This window comes from Capra hircus, chromosome 23 (genome assembly GCF_001704415.2).
Source record: "Capra hircus breed San Clemente chromosome 23, ASM170441v1, whole genome shotgun sequence".
NCBI lineage: Eukaryota > Metazoa > Chordata > Mammalia > Artiodactyla > Bovidae > Capra > Capra hircus.
In genome coordinates this window covers 12,544,853-12,560,235 of record NC_030830.1, presented here as the reverse complement: position 1 = coordinate 12,560,235, position 15,383 = coordinate 12,544,853, and the positions used below count along the sequence as shown (strand labels likewise).

The window sequence follows — 15,383 nt, the reverse complement described above, 5'->3', positions numbered from 1 at the left end:
GAACTACCTGAAGGAAATCAAATTTATTCATATGTGTGTTCAACTTATGAATAGTTCAACTTGTCAATCATAGTGCAAAATTGGAAACATCCTAAATGGTCCAAAAGGGGTGAATGGTTAAATTATGATACTAAATGGGAATTCCTTGGTTGTCCAATGGTTCAGACTCCATGCTCTCACTGCTAAGGTCATAGATTCAATCCCTGGTTAGGGAACTAAGATCCCACAAGCCACATGGTGTGGCCAAAAACATTAAAAAATAAATTCTGGTACTAATATGCATCCATTAAAATGATGTCTTCAAAGAATATCTAATAACACTGGAAATGCTTACAATATAATGGAAAATCAAAACCACACACACAAAAATACATGTATTGAGATTCCATTTTCATGAATGTGGACATGTGTGGGGGAAAAAGAGTGGAGGGAAATAAATGCTAAGATAGTGATTCTGTCTAGAGTTGGGGAGCGGTCTTTATTGGTGATTTCAATAATTGTTTTTTTTAAATTTTATATAATAAGTTCTAAATGTCATTTAAATGTAATACAGTTGAATGCAGACTGCATGCTTATCATGGTGAACTGCAGCCTACGCCAGTGGAACAGTAGCCGTTTGTGTTCCTGGTTATCCCGTTGGGCATTCTAGAAATACTACTCACTCACGCCCCTTGGGGTAGGAGAGCTCATTTGCCCTGTTGTTCCATGGGAGATGTAGTTTCCTCTGTTATTATAATCCCAGTCACTGAACTGATCAGCCCAGTATGTGCAAATAGGTGGGGTCTGTGTCTTAGATTATATTACTTTTTGATTGAAATGCAACATGGACGGTACTATGGTATTTGAGTTTTATCCTAAGTCAGTCACTCTGACGTCTCAGTAAGCTGTGCCGTCTGAGTCTGGCATCTGATCTACCCATCGGCTTAAATAAATTGATGAATGAAAAAGTGTTCAGAATGGACATACTCTGAGCAGGAGCGTATGGGACTGTTCCTTACACCACAGGAAGGTAAGAATGTAGGAGTCTTACCCCATTTCCTTTCCTGCAGGTTGCCAGTGTGTGTTTTGTAAGCCCATGATCCCACATGTGAGTTGTTTCTTATTTAAGTTGCTAGAACTTTCTTCAGATATTTCAAACAGAAACACATATTATTGAAAGTATAGTCTGGGTGATGAGTAACAATATTTGACCCATAGCTTCTTTCTTTTGCCCCCTGCCCCCAGAAGGGAGATTTTTTTTTCATCAAGAATGATAACAATATGATTCTTATACAGATCTAAAGGTACAGATTTCATATGGAATAACTGTTACTCATTTACATTGATCCAGATATTTAGTATTCTGCATTTTATTAGCCTGGGTTCTGTGAGAAGTGGATGCCAAAGTGGGAACAGAAGTATGAGGTTTGTTGGGTGAAATACCTGGGAGGGAAAACATGGAAGCAACTAACCAGGGAGGCTCTTCCATCTGGGAGAGCCATCAGACGGAAATGCACGTCTGACCCCTGAGACGGAGAGGAAAGGAGGGGACTGAGGTCTTGGACTGCAGTGCAGTTCTCGTAATATTTCAGCGAGTTCAGTGATAAGTCTTCGAGCTAGGATCCCAAGCTGAGGAGCACCATACCTGGCCTGGAGGGCCCTACTGGGTGCTCTGTCATTGACTGGACACAGCCTCAGGAGCTGTGGGCTCAGCACCAACAAGGCAATGGAACCAGAGGATGCAGCTGGAGCCGGTCAATTACGCATCCCCAGCAGCCAATCAGAGAGCTGCTTTCTCATGCCCATTGTTTCTGTGAATAGATACTAAATGCTTTGCTGAACGTGTGCCTAATTGTGGAATACATTAAATCTAACCCCTGGTAAAGGAAAACAAATGTTACATTTCTTAAAAAATTTTTTTTTATTTTATATTAGAATATGGTTGATGAGCAATGTTAGTTTCAGGTATATAGCAAAGTGATTCAATTATAAATATGTATCATTTTTTCAAATTCTTTTCCCATTTAGGTTATTATAAAATAGAGTTCCCTGTGCTATACAGTAGGTCCTTGTTGGTTATCTATTTTAATTATAGCATTGTGTACATGTCCATCCCAAACTTCCAATCTATCCTCCCCACTACACCTCATTTTTCCCTACTGGTAACCATATTCATTTTCTAAGTCTGTAACTCTGTTTTGTAAAGAAGTTCATTTGTATCAGTTTTTTAAGATTCTATGTATAAGTGATATGATATTTGTGCTTCTCTGACTTACTTCACTTAGCATGTCCATGTCCATCCATGTTGCTGCAAATGGCATCATTTCATTCTTTTTAATGGCTGAGTAATATTCCATTGTATATATATACTGTATGGTCTTTATCCATCCGTCTTCTGTAGAGAGAGAAGAGCAAGCTAATTCTGTGACACATTTTCTTTATGGATATATCAATGTTATAAACCCCTTTAAAATGAAGTTATAAATTAAATCAAATGTAGAAACTAAGCTTGCAAAGTGCATGGGTCATCAGAATGTGTGCCTCAGAATACAAAATAATTTGTGCTGGGCTTTGTGTAAAGAAGGCTGGGAGCTTAGGTCCTATTACTGATTCCTCAGACTTACAGTCTTACAGGACAAAAAGGCTTTGGGGAAAAAAAGGTCATCTTTGGCAACTGCTTGGAATGTGATGCTTAGAGTGAGTCCCTTTCAAGACAAACAGCTCTCTGCATCTGTTATACATTCTGGGTTAGAAGGCTGGTAGAATATCAAGATGTTGAGCTGTGAGGTTATATTGGTCTATAAGGCCAAATTGCTCTTATAGAAAGTTTTGATGTATATTATTTTTAGGACCCAAACCTCTGTGTTCTGGAAGCAGTTTTTTTTTTTTTTTTCACTATATAAGAGTGTAATCAAAATCAGTGTCAGCTGTGAGCTGTCTTGCTGCCCTAGCGTGACCACCCTGGGGGCCCCCTGTCCACCACTCCTATTTCGCCCCAGTCCCGGAGAGCATGCCGCCCCTCCCTTCCGCAGGCAATCCACTCACTTCCCCTGCTCTTCGCCTTTCAGTGTGAGGATTCTTGTTTCAAATGTTGGCAGTGCGGCTTTTGCAAATAAGATATAAAGCTGGGTGTAGGTGTTAAGATTTCAAAGGGCCTTTGTTGACATGCTCTTTAAAATAGTGTATCTTCTTAGTTTATACTGGTAGTTGAAGATATTACATGCTTTTTCTTTTAAAGAGATGGAAAATGGAAATGGGATCGGGAGGAATTAAAGAGGAAAATGACCTCAGAGAGAGGTGGCTGGGTACAGTGGACATATCAGCTTTGGCCTAAGGATGCTTTGTGTCCAGTCCTATCCTCCCACACCTGGCGTGGCCAGAGCTCAGGGCCCAGAGGCTGTGCTGCACCCTAAGGTTATCTCAAGGATAACCTGATATTATCTCAAGGATAATATCTCAAGGACATTGACCAGACCTCAGCTTTGTATGTAAATGAGCCCTCAGAACATACGGGTTAGAGATGGCAAATTCAGTAAGAAGCCATGAGGATGGAGATCAGAAAACCAGGCTAAACTTAGAAGGTTTAGAGGAAGGTATGGTAGTTGGGCGGTGAGATTTTATCTTGTCTTATGGGGCAAGAATAGAGCTATTAAAGGTACTGAGCTAGACCAGATGGTTGGAAAAACCAAACTGCAGCTTTATTGAGATATAATTCAGGTACCATACAATTCACCCATTTAAAGGACACAATTCAGCAGGTTTTGGCAATATGCAGAGTGAATTTACAGAGTCTAACCATTTACAGTGGTTAATTTTACATTTTCATCACCCTCCTACCCAAAGCAACCAGCAATCTATTTCATTTCTCTATGGATTTGCCTATTCTAGGCATTTTATATAAATGGAATTATACAATATGTGGCCATTGGGTCTGGCTTCTTTCACTTGGCATAATGTTTTCAAGGTCTCTCCATACTGTAGCATGTAGCAGTGCTTTGTTGCTTTTACTGAATTATTGAATATTCTGTTGGATGGACACGTGTGTGTGTGTGAGTGTGTGCTGTGCTCAGCCATGTCCGACTCTTTGTGACCCCATGGACTGTAGCTCACCAGGCTCCTCTGTCCAGGGAATTTTACAGGCAAGAATACTGGAGTGGGTTGCTATTTCCTCCTCCAGGGGATTTTCCCAGCCCAGGGATCAAACCCACATCTCCTGCATTGCAAGCAGATTCTTTACTGCTGAGCCTACTGGGGAAGCCCTGGATGGACATATCATGTTTTATTTGCCCATCAGTTGATGAGATAGAAAAATATGTCTACACACAGACTTGTACATACATGTTCAGAGCAACACTATTCATAGCAGCCTGAAAAGAATAATCCAAACACCCATCAACTGATTAATGGATAAATAAAATGTATTTATATAACATTTGGGTTATTTGGGTTGTTCCTTTGGGGCTGTTATGAATAATGTTGCTTTGAACATGAATGTACAAGTTTATGTGTAGATACATCGTGGGTATATACCTAGGAGAGGAATTGCTTGCTCATATGGTAATTCTATGTCTAACCTTTTGAGAAACATCCAGGCTGCTTTTCAAGCAGCTGCACCATTTAATATTCCCACCAGTAATGGATGAGGCTTCCAGTTCTCTGCCTCGTGGCCAAAACCACCTGTCTTTTTGATTCTGGTCATGCTGGTGCTTGCCGAGTGGTGTCTCACGGTTTTGATTTGCGTGTCTCTGGTGGCTGCTGACAGCGGAACATGTTTTGATGTGCTTCTTCACCGCTTGTGTATCTCTTCTTTAAGATCAATGTCCATTCAGAGCCTTTGGCCATTTAAACTGGTTATTTTGGTCTTTTTATTTTTAATTCCGAAGAGTCCTTTGTGTAGTCTAGTACAGGTTCCTTAGCAGAAATATGATTTTCACATGTTTGTACATTCTGTGAAGTGTCTTTTCACTTTTTTTTGATGGTGTGTGTCCTTTGAAACAGAAAAAATTTAAGTTTTAATGACATCCATTTAATCAATTTTCTTTCCCTTTGGTTGCTTGGGCTTTTGGTATTATAGCTAAGAGGCTGTTGCCACATTGAAGGTCATGAAGATTTATGCCTGTGTTTTCTTGTAAGAGTTTTGTAGTTTTAGCTCTTACATTTAGGCCTTTGAACCATCTTTAGTTACCTCCGGTATGCTTTTTATGTGGCTGTCTAGTTATCCCATCACTGTTGAAAAGACTCTTCTTGCCTCCATTGAACTATCTTGGCACCCTTGTTAACATGGGTATCACTTCTTAAGCTTTTTTTTTTCCCCCCCTCAAATTAAGATTGTTGCTATTTTAGGTCACTAAATGTTTTATTTACAGGAAGCTACATTTTACAAATGTGTTTCTTTTTCTTTACTACGTGTGCATGGAAGAATTGCCTTTAAATAGAACAAACCATGTTAGACCATATTAGGATGAAGAAGTCAAAATATATACCCATCCAGTTGGAACCAGGGCACTGGATTGGGGGTTTCCCAGACTAGTGCTGCTTACGCTTAAATGTGCATTTAAATTCCATGGAGATCTTGTTAAAATTCAGGTTCTCATTTTATGGTCGGGCATGGAGCATAAGCTTCAGCGTTTCAGACAAGCTCCAGGAGATGCTGGCAATGTTGGTTCTGGAACTTAGCTTCGAATAAAAATGCAAGAGAGACTTTTCCGGGTGATCTTGCTGTTCACTTGTTCTACTTATTCAAGGTGATTTGGAAGGGGAAAATTGTTTTGAATTCCATGGTTTTTGTATTTTACTTAATAACCTTCAAGATGAGAAACTACCAGGGCCAGAGATGGAATAAACATTTTCTCCCGTGGCGAGGTGGCCAGTCTTCATTTTTTTCTATCTTTCCTTTCTAGGCCTCTGATGATTGTTACTCAGAAGATCACAACCTTGGCATTCCAAGTTCATGACGGTGAGAACAGCAGCGCTCCTTTTGGGTCTAAGAGTGAGCTTGACCTTCAGAGTTCTTCTTTTCCACTGTATACACAGCCTAACGTTTAGACAAGGGCTGGCAGATCTTGTTATATCTTGTAAAAAAAAAAATTTTTTTTTTTTTTGCAACTCAGATTAATCATAGCTTTCTACTTTCCCAGCCGTTACCTATCATTCCATTGCTGAATCTGTAGCCTTTGCTGAAACATTTGCATCAGGAACAGTGGGGTTTTGGCTTAGCTGTATGATGTTTTAAATTTCAGTTAATTTTGCGGTACTCTCTGCCCTTGATTTCCAAATCTTTCAAGAAGAAATGGCATCCTTTTTCCTTTGGGTTCATCTCTGAGAAGCTCGGATGGTAATAAAAGATGAAACAGCATTGGCTAGTTAAGTTACCTTTATTTTTGGCTTGGAAAATTATATTATGAGATTGGCCTGAACCTATAAAAAGCTGGCAAGAGGAAGAATCTTCCGGTTGTCTAAAAACTGAACATATTCTTCACTTGGGCCCTTCCTGATAATGGCCAGAACATGTGATTATTTCCAGCGTTACTACCGGGTTCCAGGAAAGGAGGGTGGCATTTCCACGAAAGAGGAAGGTTTCAATATGGGCTTAAGAGAAGCAGGTGCGCTTAGTAAGGATGTCTTCTTTGGGTTTGTAGGGCTCTAACAAATGCTTTCCGATTGCTGAAACTTCTTTATGTGTTGACAGATTGGGAAGATTTAGTCCCCACTAGCAAGTCTTCCTGTTTTTACTTAAAGCTTGAGAACTGGTTTGATTTCATTTTGACCCTGTTTATTCCCAGTTCATACTTAGTGATTAGTCATTCTCTAGAGAACCGAGTAATTTCATTCTGAGGATGGAGTCTGTCTACACTGATCAGCTATCCGGGTTTGCTCAGAACCCAGAGGTTTCCCAGGACAGGAGATATTTAGTGCCCCAGCTGGCAAAGTCTTGGGCAAAATGGAGTGAGCTGGTCAATATTTTTGTACCTGAAAACCATTTGATCGTGGTTATAGACTCATGCTAGTGCCATAAGTCAATAAGGTAAAATCAATTTAATTCCTGAGATTGCTGGGTTGGGTAGCCTATGCCTTCTCCAGCAGATCTCCTGACCTAGGAATTGAACCCGGGTCTCCTGCGTTGCAGGCGGATTCTTTATCAACTGAACTATCAGGGAAGCCCTCCTGAGATTGCTAGAGCTGGACTATTTGATGAGATCTTAGAAAAAAGTGAGTGTAATTTTGTTTAATCAACATTGCTTCTTGTTTTCGTTTTTAATACATAGGCTTTTTGCCTAAATTTACTTTTTAAAGCGTTCTCAGTTTACCCTGTTTTTTGTTTTTAGAATATCCCTTACACGCAGCAAAATGTTTGTTTGCCTTTTTTTCTTTCTTGTGTGTGGGAGGAACAAGTAAATTCCAGAAACACTCTGCCTTCTCTTAGGCATGTTTTTGAGTTGTGTTGGTGGTTGTTGATCATAATCTGTCTTAGCTATATATATAGTTTTAAAGTTGAATTCTTTTGCTTTTAAGATGACAGTTTGGTTTCCTTGACTGTAAGTTAACATACGCATTTTCTAGGAGGCACAAGTGCAATTTGGTTGGGAGTTCTGGCATGGGTGCGTTTTAAAAGAAGAAAAAACTCCTGATAATTCTTTGGTGTTTTCCCTGCATTCAGGGTTACATTTCCTGTTTGGTTTTTTTTTCCCCTTTGGAAGAGGAAGGTCCCCTCTTTCTTTCCCATTCCATTCCATTCTCAGCGTGTACCAGGTGTGTGTACCCAGCATAATCTGGGTGGTAGTTAGGCAAGTGCAGGCAGCAAGGCAGGCTTGTGTGTCTCATGTAGCAATGAAAACATATACAGCGTGGTAAGGAATACATGCAGTGTAGGTCCCTGTCCATACTGGTGAATTAAATAAGGGTAACCTCCGAATCCTCCCCTCTTCCTGAGAACCTATAAAGACTTTCCTTCTCACTCATGTACTTATTGGTAGCTCTTTGATCCAGGGCACTTAAAAAAAAAGGAAAACAGAGACTCTTTATGACTGATGAAATAAAAATGAATCATTTCTTTCAAAGGAGTTTTTATCAGCCTCTTTTAGGATGTAGTGATCTACTTCACTCAAAACCTCTTATTTCCAAATGTTTCTTTTCATAGGACTAGGTCGAAGGGCTGAAGATCTTTCCAGCGAGCAACATCGACTTGCTGTAAAGTAAGTTTGACGATACATTCTTGAGCCCTTTGGGCATCAGTATTCAGAGCTCTTCCTTGTTTATATGGATGTAATATTGTTTATGGAATGAAGCTACTGTTGATGGACAATCAGTAGACTGGGTTGTCTGGCTTTTATAAATGGTAAGCTATGATAACCTTGTTCATAGGTCATTTTAAATGGATTTGGGTGTAGTTGTGGGATAGGTTCCCTCGATTAAAAGGTCGGTGGCTCTGTAATTTTCTTAGTTTCCCAGGATTCTCCTTCACTGCGGTTGTAATGTTTATTCCAGAATTATTTTTATTGGGCATGTATCTGGAATTGGGGGGCATCCTCAAGAAACAGTCACTTATCTGTGCCCATCAGTATGATTATGCTGGCATGAAGGAAGACAGGATATTGGGTTGGAGAGAGAAAGATGGGCTGGGCAGGAGGAAGAAGGAGAAAGCTAAAGTTTGAAGGTGGATTTTGGCCAATGTTGTGTGACGTAGAGAGGGGGTGGGCATCAGAGAGGAAGGGAGGCCGTGTAAAGAGGAGAATAGCACTGATAAGGCTGTAAAATGGCATGTGGGGGAGGGTGGTACAGCCATGGTGGAGAGTTCCTACCAGAGAATTCAGTTCAGTCGCTCAGTCGTGTCTGACTCTTTGTGGCCCCTTGGACTGCAGCACACCAGGCTTCCCTGTCCATCACCAACTCCCAGAGCTTGCTCAAACTCATGTCCATCAAGACGGTGATGCCATCCAACCATCTCATCCTCTGTCATCCCCTTCTCCTCCTGCCTTCAATCTTTCCCAGCATCAGGGTCTTTTCCAATGAGTCAATTCTTCGCATCAGGTGGCCAGAGTTTCGGAGTTTCAGCTTCAGCATCAGTCCTTCCAATGAATACCAGAAAGTAGCAAGAGATAACTGGGATGTATGAGACAGGGTCCCAGCTTCATTCCTTCATTAAGGAATCGGGACTTGAAAGCGATGGAGAAAGAACCACCACAAGAGTCTCATGAACCAGCTTCTTTGCTGAGCATCATAGAGGTGTAAACACTGGAGGGCTAACCCTGTGAGGAATCCTTTCCCCACAGTTCTGTCATTAGAAGAGCATGCCCTTTGGTACTTATTTTTGCTTTCCAGTGTTACGATTTTTAATGAAACTCTACTCAGACAGTAATAGCACCAGCACTTCATTTATTTTTGGTTGCGAGACATATGGGATGCTAGTTCCTGGACCAGGGATCAGACACGCACCCCCTGCATTGGAAGTGCGGAGTCTTAACCACTGGACCACCAAGGGGGTCCTGAGCCTGCCCTTTAAAATGCCATTCACACACTAGACACAACTGGTCTCTGCAGAGTGTTCTCCTGCCACTACCCGTCTGTTGGCCGGGACGTCATGCCTGGAGGCCAAAGCGGACGGGAGACTGCTATGGCAGTAGTTTTGTGTGGCCTCTTCAAGTGGAAACCAGTTCCACCCATCATTTGTTTTGTATTTATTTTGGCAGTTGGGAGGGAGTTTTCCCATCTCACACCATCTCGACCAAGTCACATTAGGCCGGGCTCCCACCCTGCGTGATGTTTATTACCTTCATTTTCTCTGGTGGACAGACGGGTGAAAGAATATTTGTTCCCCAGCCTCAAGGCTCCCTTTGTCCTAGTCTGGCCCTCCGCGTGTAGAGCTGCGGTTGGCCAGCAGAGGGCGCCATAGAGTGCCGTGCCGTCTCTGAGCCACTCACCTCCTTAACTTGCTTTCAACTACATTTCTCTCTTAGGTGGGTTTTTTAAGAAACAGAACAAAGAAAGAGCGTGTAGCATTTAACAAGCGACAGAGACAACACCTGTCTTTACAACGGGCATATTTGCAGATATGAAAGAAAAATCGAAGACTGAAGACTCTTCAACTTCTCACTTTATTTTTGCAGAGCAAAACCCTCCTTTTTGGAATATGTGAGCTACCTTCTCAACTTCATGAGCATCATAGCAGGCCCTTGTAACAATTTCAAGGACTATATAGCCTTCATTGAGGGGAGACACACACACATGAAGTTGCTGGAAGTGAACTGGAAGGAAAAAGGCTTCCACAGTCTGCCAGAACCTTCTCCCACTGTAAGTTGTTTTTTAGTGCCAAGTATTTGTCCAGAGGTCTAGGAAGTAGAGCTTTGCTGCCAGGGCTGACTGTCACTTTTAATTGTTCTAATTAAAAAGCCAAACAGTTTACCAGAAAGCTTGGCCCTTAACTTTTTCCCCTGTTTAAAATATCAACATTGGTATTTATTTGCAGGAGTTCTCCATGTTGGAGCAACAGGAGTTTATTTCACAGAAAAGCTCATTGGCTAGAAATATTACAGCAATTAATCTACTTGCCAACCAGCCAGTATTTACTGCCTATGATGTACCTACAATTGTGCTAGTTAACACCTTCAAATGTGTCTTTATGAATAGAAATTCGTAGACAGCCAAAGGAGACTATGTCATAAATGGTGAAGGGGGAAAGAGTGGGAACCAAAATAAATGTACTTTTTATTGCAGAGCCTTACTATGGCAAGGGAAACCAGCTTTATACTGGCATGCCTTATAGTCAGTAAGTTTCATCTTATTGACTTGTAGAAAGTTGAAAAGGTGTTTTTTTGAAATAATGTTTTAATTTAAAGTGTTATAATCTCAAATTAATCAACATGAGGATAACTCATTGAACTTTGCAAATCTGCTGAATGTATCCAGATCAGATATCCTATATTTAAGGAAAATTTGTAATTAATGGAAGGAATGAAGTAACATTAGAAAGGGAGAAATTGAGGATAATTTAAATCCTTTTTAAATGCCACTGTCAGGCAACATTAAGTATTTGAAAATTTAAATGATTGATTAAGCCTTATATTTTCTGAGTTTTGACACAGTCAGGTCCTCTGCAGTTTATGGTGAATCAGAGACCTTTATGGACAGAATCTAGGAGGGAAGTCACTGGCTGGGCGTCATCTGAGTAACCACAGGTGCTTATACGCAGGGTCTATCACAAGAGTTCTGTGTCACATTATTTGGAAAATAATATTATCAGAGAGTTTTCATGTCACCCTCCAAGGAGACTCTTGCATTTTTGTGCACAGAGAACATGAAGCTCTGAAGTTGCATTTTAGCCAGACACGTGGATGTGAGGGGCTGGCGCGCACTAGTGGTGAATAGTTAGAAAAGCATGATGCGCTCTACTGAGAGATGCCGGGAATCCGGCACTGTTCTCAGTCCCTTGTAAACATTCCTATGCTGAAACCCCAAGCCACCCTGTGAGGCAGGCGCTGTTACAAATGAAAGTAGTCTTTTATAAAGTTGGGGACTATAATTCTTTGGGTGTTAGCTGACATCTCCTGGCTGTCAGGGGATCTGGGCAAAATGACTCCATCCAGGGGAATTGAAAACCTCAGTACATCTCAAGCCCAGAGCAGACTGCATGGAGACCATCCAGAAAGGGTTTGTAAGGCTATCTGCCCACGTCCTGGCTCAGACATGGAATCATGTGCCCAGAATCCTTCCTCATTAAGCCTCTGTGCTCCTTGCTGGCCACTCAGACCCATTCGCTTGGCTCTGCTGGCTGCAGGACCAGGCGGCCAGTGGCTTTTCTTTCTGATGGAAGATTGCCACCCTGTAATGTTACTGATTTTGCATGTTTGGGGGCTTCCCTAATGACTCAGATGGTAAAGAATCTGTGTGCAACACAGGAGACCTGGGTTCGATCCCTGGGTCGCAAAGATCCCCTGGAGAAGGAAATGGCAACCTACTCCAGTATTCTTGCCTGGAGAACCCCATGGACAGAGGAGCCTGGTGGGCTTGCAGAGTCGGACCCAACTGAGCAAGTGGTCTCTCACTGGGGTAATAATACCACCTGACCTTTGATGGTAGAATGTGCTGGTAAGAGTTTTTTTTTTTTTTTTTTTTAAGATCCATCCCTTCCTGGGGTGTCAGAGGCGAATCCTGCATCTAAATACAGCATGTATGCCCATCATCTGAAACTGTGCCCTGAGGAATAATGCCCTTTGCGTCTCCTCTTAGAGACTATTACCACAGCAGCCATGGGGCAGCTTTATTCTTAGCATGCCTTTGCTGAAATTGTTTTCCACGCACCAGTGTCTTCTGAATAGTTACTTCATTCTTCTCCCCCATTTCCAGGGAGCCGTGATGCACAAACTGTGCATGACCTTGGTATCTCTCCTTTTGTTTCTCACGCTGACGAAGACCTTCCCTGTCACCTCCCTGGTTGACGACTGGTTTGTTCATGAAGCAAACTTTCTGACCCGACTCTGCTACTTATATGTTGTCATGCAAGCCTCCAAGCCCAAGTATTACTTTGCCTGGACGTTAGGTGAGTTTGCTGGAGGGCACTGAGTGCCTGAGGAAATAATGCTACTCCTTGGAGGGCTTGGCCAGAGCAACATTTGGATCACTTAATTAAAAAAAAAAAAAGTCCGGTGTGTCATGGAAGGCGGTTGAGCCAGGGTGACTCTGTACTTTCCAGGGTAACCCTCCTCTCAATTATCTGTGATAAGGGGAAAAGAAGTATGGCTATTGTTTAAACCCAGTGTTATTAACAGATGTCAAACCTCAGAACCTGCTGCATCTACCCATCAAACTTGGCTATTTAGGGCAATGGAAAGTTAGGAAAAATTCCAGAGTGATCTGGCTTTCTTGTAATTTTTCTGGGTTGTCTGTAATATAGGATACACGCTGAATTTTACCCATACATGTGCTCATTTGGGCTGCACTTTTTAAGAAATGGCTGGTTAAGCTTTATGCCTTAGAAAGAAGCTGATTTCAAGTGATTTTATTTTAAGGTAGAAAGTTAAGCTTAATTGGGTGTTATCACACTTTTCTTTTTCCCCTGTGAGGTAACTTAAGTCATTATTAAGCTTTTATATTTTTCCTTTTAAAGAGTTTTATACCAGAAAAGTTTAAACCTTTGCTAAGGTGAGCAATAAACCTTCTATTTACATACCAAGAATGGTAAAGTATTTTGATAAGGCATGGTAACCATAAGGAATATCTATTTCGCATTTGGAAGACTTTCAGGAGGGGAAGTTTAACACCTTAGCTGCAAGTGACTTGGGGGCCTGATGCCAGGGAACAGTGACTTGGTTTATGAAATCAAGTAGATTATTTAACTCGGTTCCTAGTAGACCATATTCCATAAGGGTGCGGTGCTTAACTGAGTTCTCTCATTTCATACTCTTAAGTTTTTAGCACCAAATTAAAGTTTATAACTACTGATTTATTCATTTATCATTTTTTATTGTGGTAAAATATACATAATGTAGAATTTTCCATTCTATCCCCCTATAGTGTACAACTTAGTGGCATTAAGTTCACTCACAACAATGCAACCATCACCACCATCCATCTCCAGAACTTTCTCCATCACCTGAAACAGAAACGCTGTCCTTTCAACAGAGCAGTGATCCCCCATTCCTCTTTCTTCCCTGCTCCCTGGTCCAAATGATTTTTTAAAGGTCACAGTGTTCAGAGGCAAGTGCAGTCCAGTGCAGAATTTATGCCACACTTGACCGGAGAGAGACGTAAGAGCTTTTCCAAAATTTGCTGTGTGGGAAAGTCTGTTTCCGGTCCCATTCAGTTTAATGCAAGGAGTTTTTCTTGAGTACCAGGCTCTGTGCTATGAGGAACTCAAAGGTAGGACATCTCAGCCCTCATGGTCATTGCACTCAGTGGGGCCACAGACACGTATACCCATGAGGCAGTACATCCCCAGAGCTGTGCCAGTGACAGGATGAGCGGAGATGACGTGTATGGACTGGTCCTCGGGCGAGGCTCCCAGAGTCTCCTTGTATCTGACTGCCTTTCCTGCAGATGCTTTATTATTGAAGGGTCATTTCCTTAGTAGGTGGGCATTACGCGTCCTCTGGAATGAGCGCTACTCGGAACACTGGGTGTGTTTTTCTACTGAAGTAGACTTTTCCCTTTGCTTCAACCTGGAGAGGGTGTGTGATAGAATCTCACTCCTTTCCTAATTTCTACGTCTTCGCTTTTCCTCCCTTTCTTTCCCCCTTCTCCCTCCCATTCCTGCTCCCATATTCTGTACCCCAGAGTTTATGGGCTGGCTTCTGGACTAAATCGGCTCCTGATTTAAGGAGGAAAGAAAGGCCATTCCGTGGCCTTGTAGGGAAACTCTAACACGAGGTGGGTTGTACTGGCGGGAATCTGGGCGGGGAGGCGGTTGCAGGACACAGGGGTGTCCAGCCTCACTCTGCCCTTTGTGGAGTGACCCCAGATATTTAGAGTAGAGAAATAACCCTTCCCATGGATTGCTTTCTCTGTGGACTTACCTCTTTGTCTTTTCTTCCCCACCAGCCTTTCTTCATTGTTTTTGGTAGCTTCAGTAGAAACGCTTCATTAATTTGCATGGCCTCAATTTGAAGTTTGTATTAGTTTAGATCGCATGGGCTGGTCTGAAATTAACCTTTGTATTATTTATAAGATGCAATGAATAGTGTAACAGGGAATATTTAAACTGCTTAACCGAATAATTGTTTTATCCAGCTCCTTCAGACACCATTTACATATAACTGATGTACTAATTATACACAATTATAAATTTAATCCTTAAAGCTGGCCTCTTGATGAATCTCCGCTCACTCGCGCTGTGTACGTCTAGTTATAGTTACCGTTTCTATTGAAAGAATAGAGCTATTTTCTTTGGACTTAGCATCTGAGGCTAGTGGTTTTTCTCCTACTAATTAGTACTAATTAGTGAGACTCAATTATAGCCCAGGCTGTGTTCTAAAGATCACAGATGCCCAAATAGGGGTGTCCAATGAATTTATCTTCCGTTGTACGTTAGAGCCGTGTGCAGTGCAAGGGAAGCCGATTTTGGACTGGTGAACTTAGAGATTCTAACTGCTCTAAGGCAAGAACAGTCTTGGATAAAAGGTGGCAGGATGCACTGAAGGGAGTAGGGAATTCCGACCGTGTCTAAATGCGGCAGTTCTGAGAGCCACCTCTTCTGGTTCTTACACTTATCTTTTAGATGGCTCCTAGCCAATCAGGCTGGAAGAATCAGAGTCCTAGTGTTCAGAGTCTGGCACTGTTTACCACCTGAGCAATCTTTTCTGTTTTTTTTTTTTTTTTTTTTTAATGTGAACCACTTTTATAGTTTTTATTGAGTTTGTTACAGTACCGCATCTGTTTTATCTTTTGGTTTTTTGACCCGAAGGCATGTGGGATCT

At 41.7% G+C, this 15,383-nt stretch overlaps 1 protein-coding gene across 2 annotated transcripts in view; it reads left to right on the top strand.

Annotated features, from left to right (window-relative positions):
• Window positions 1–15,383, top strand: part of MBOAT1 (membrane bound O-acyltransferase domain containing 1) — a 115,075-nt gene that overhangs the window by 79,357 nt on the left and 20,335 nt on the right. For both annotated transcript variants that reach the window (XM_018039164.1, XM_018039163.1), the window contains exons 5-8: window positions 5,880–5,935; window positions 8,117–8,171; window positions 10,083–10,266; window positions 12,319–12,511. In XM_018039164.1, the coding sequence (XP_017894653.1) occupies window positions 5,880–5,935; window positions 8,117–8,171; window positions 10,083–10,266; window positions 12,319–12,511 (488 nt within the window). The remainder of the gene's footprint in view (window positions 1–5,879; window positions 5,936–8,116; window positions 8,172–10,082; window positions 10,267–12,318; window positions 12,512–15,383) is intronic.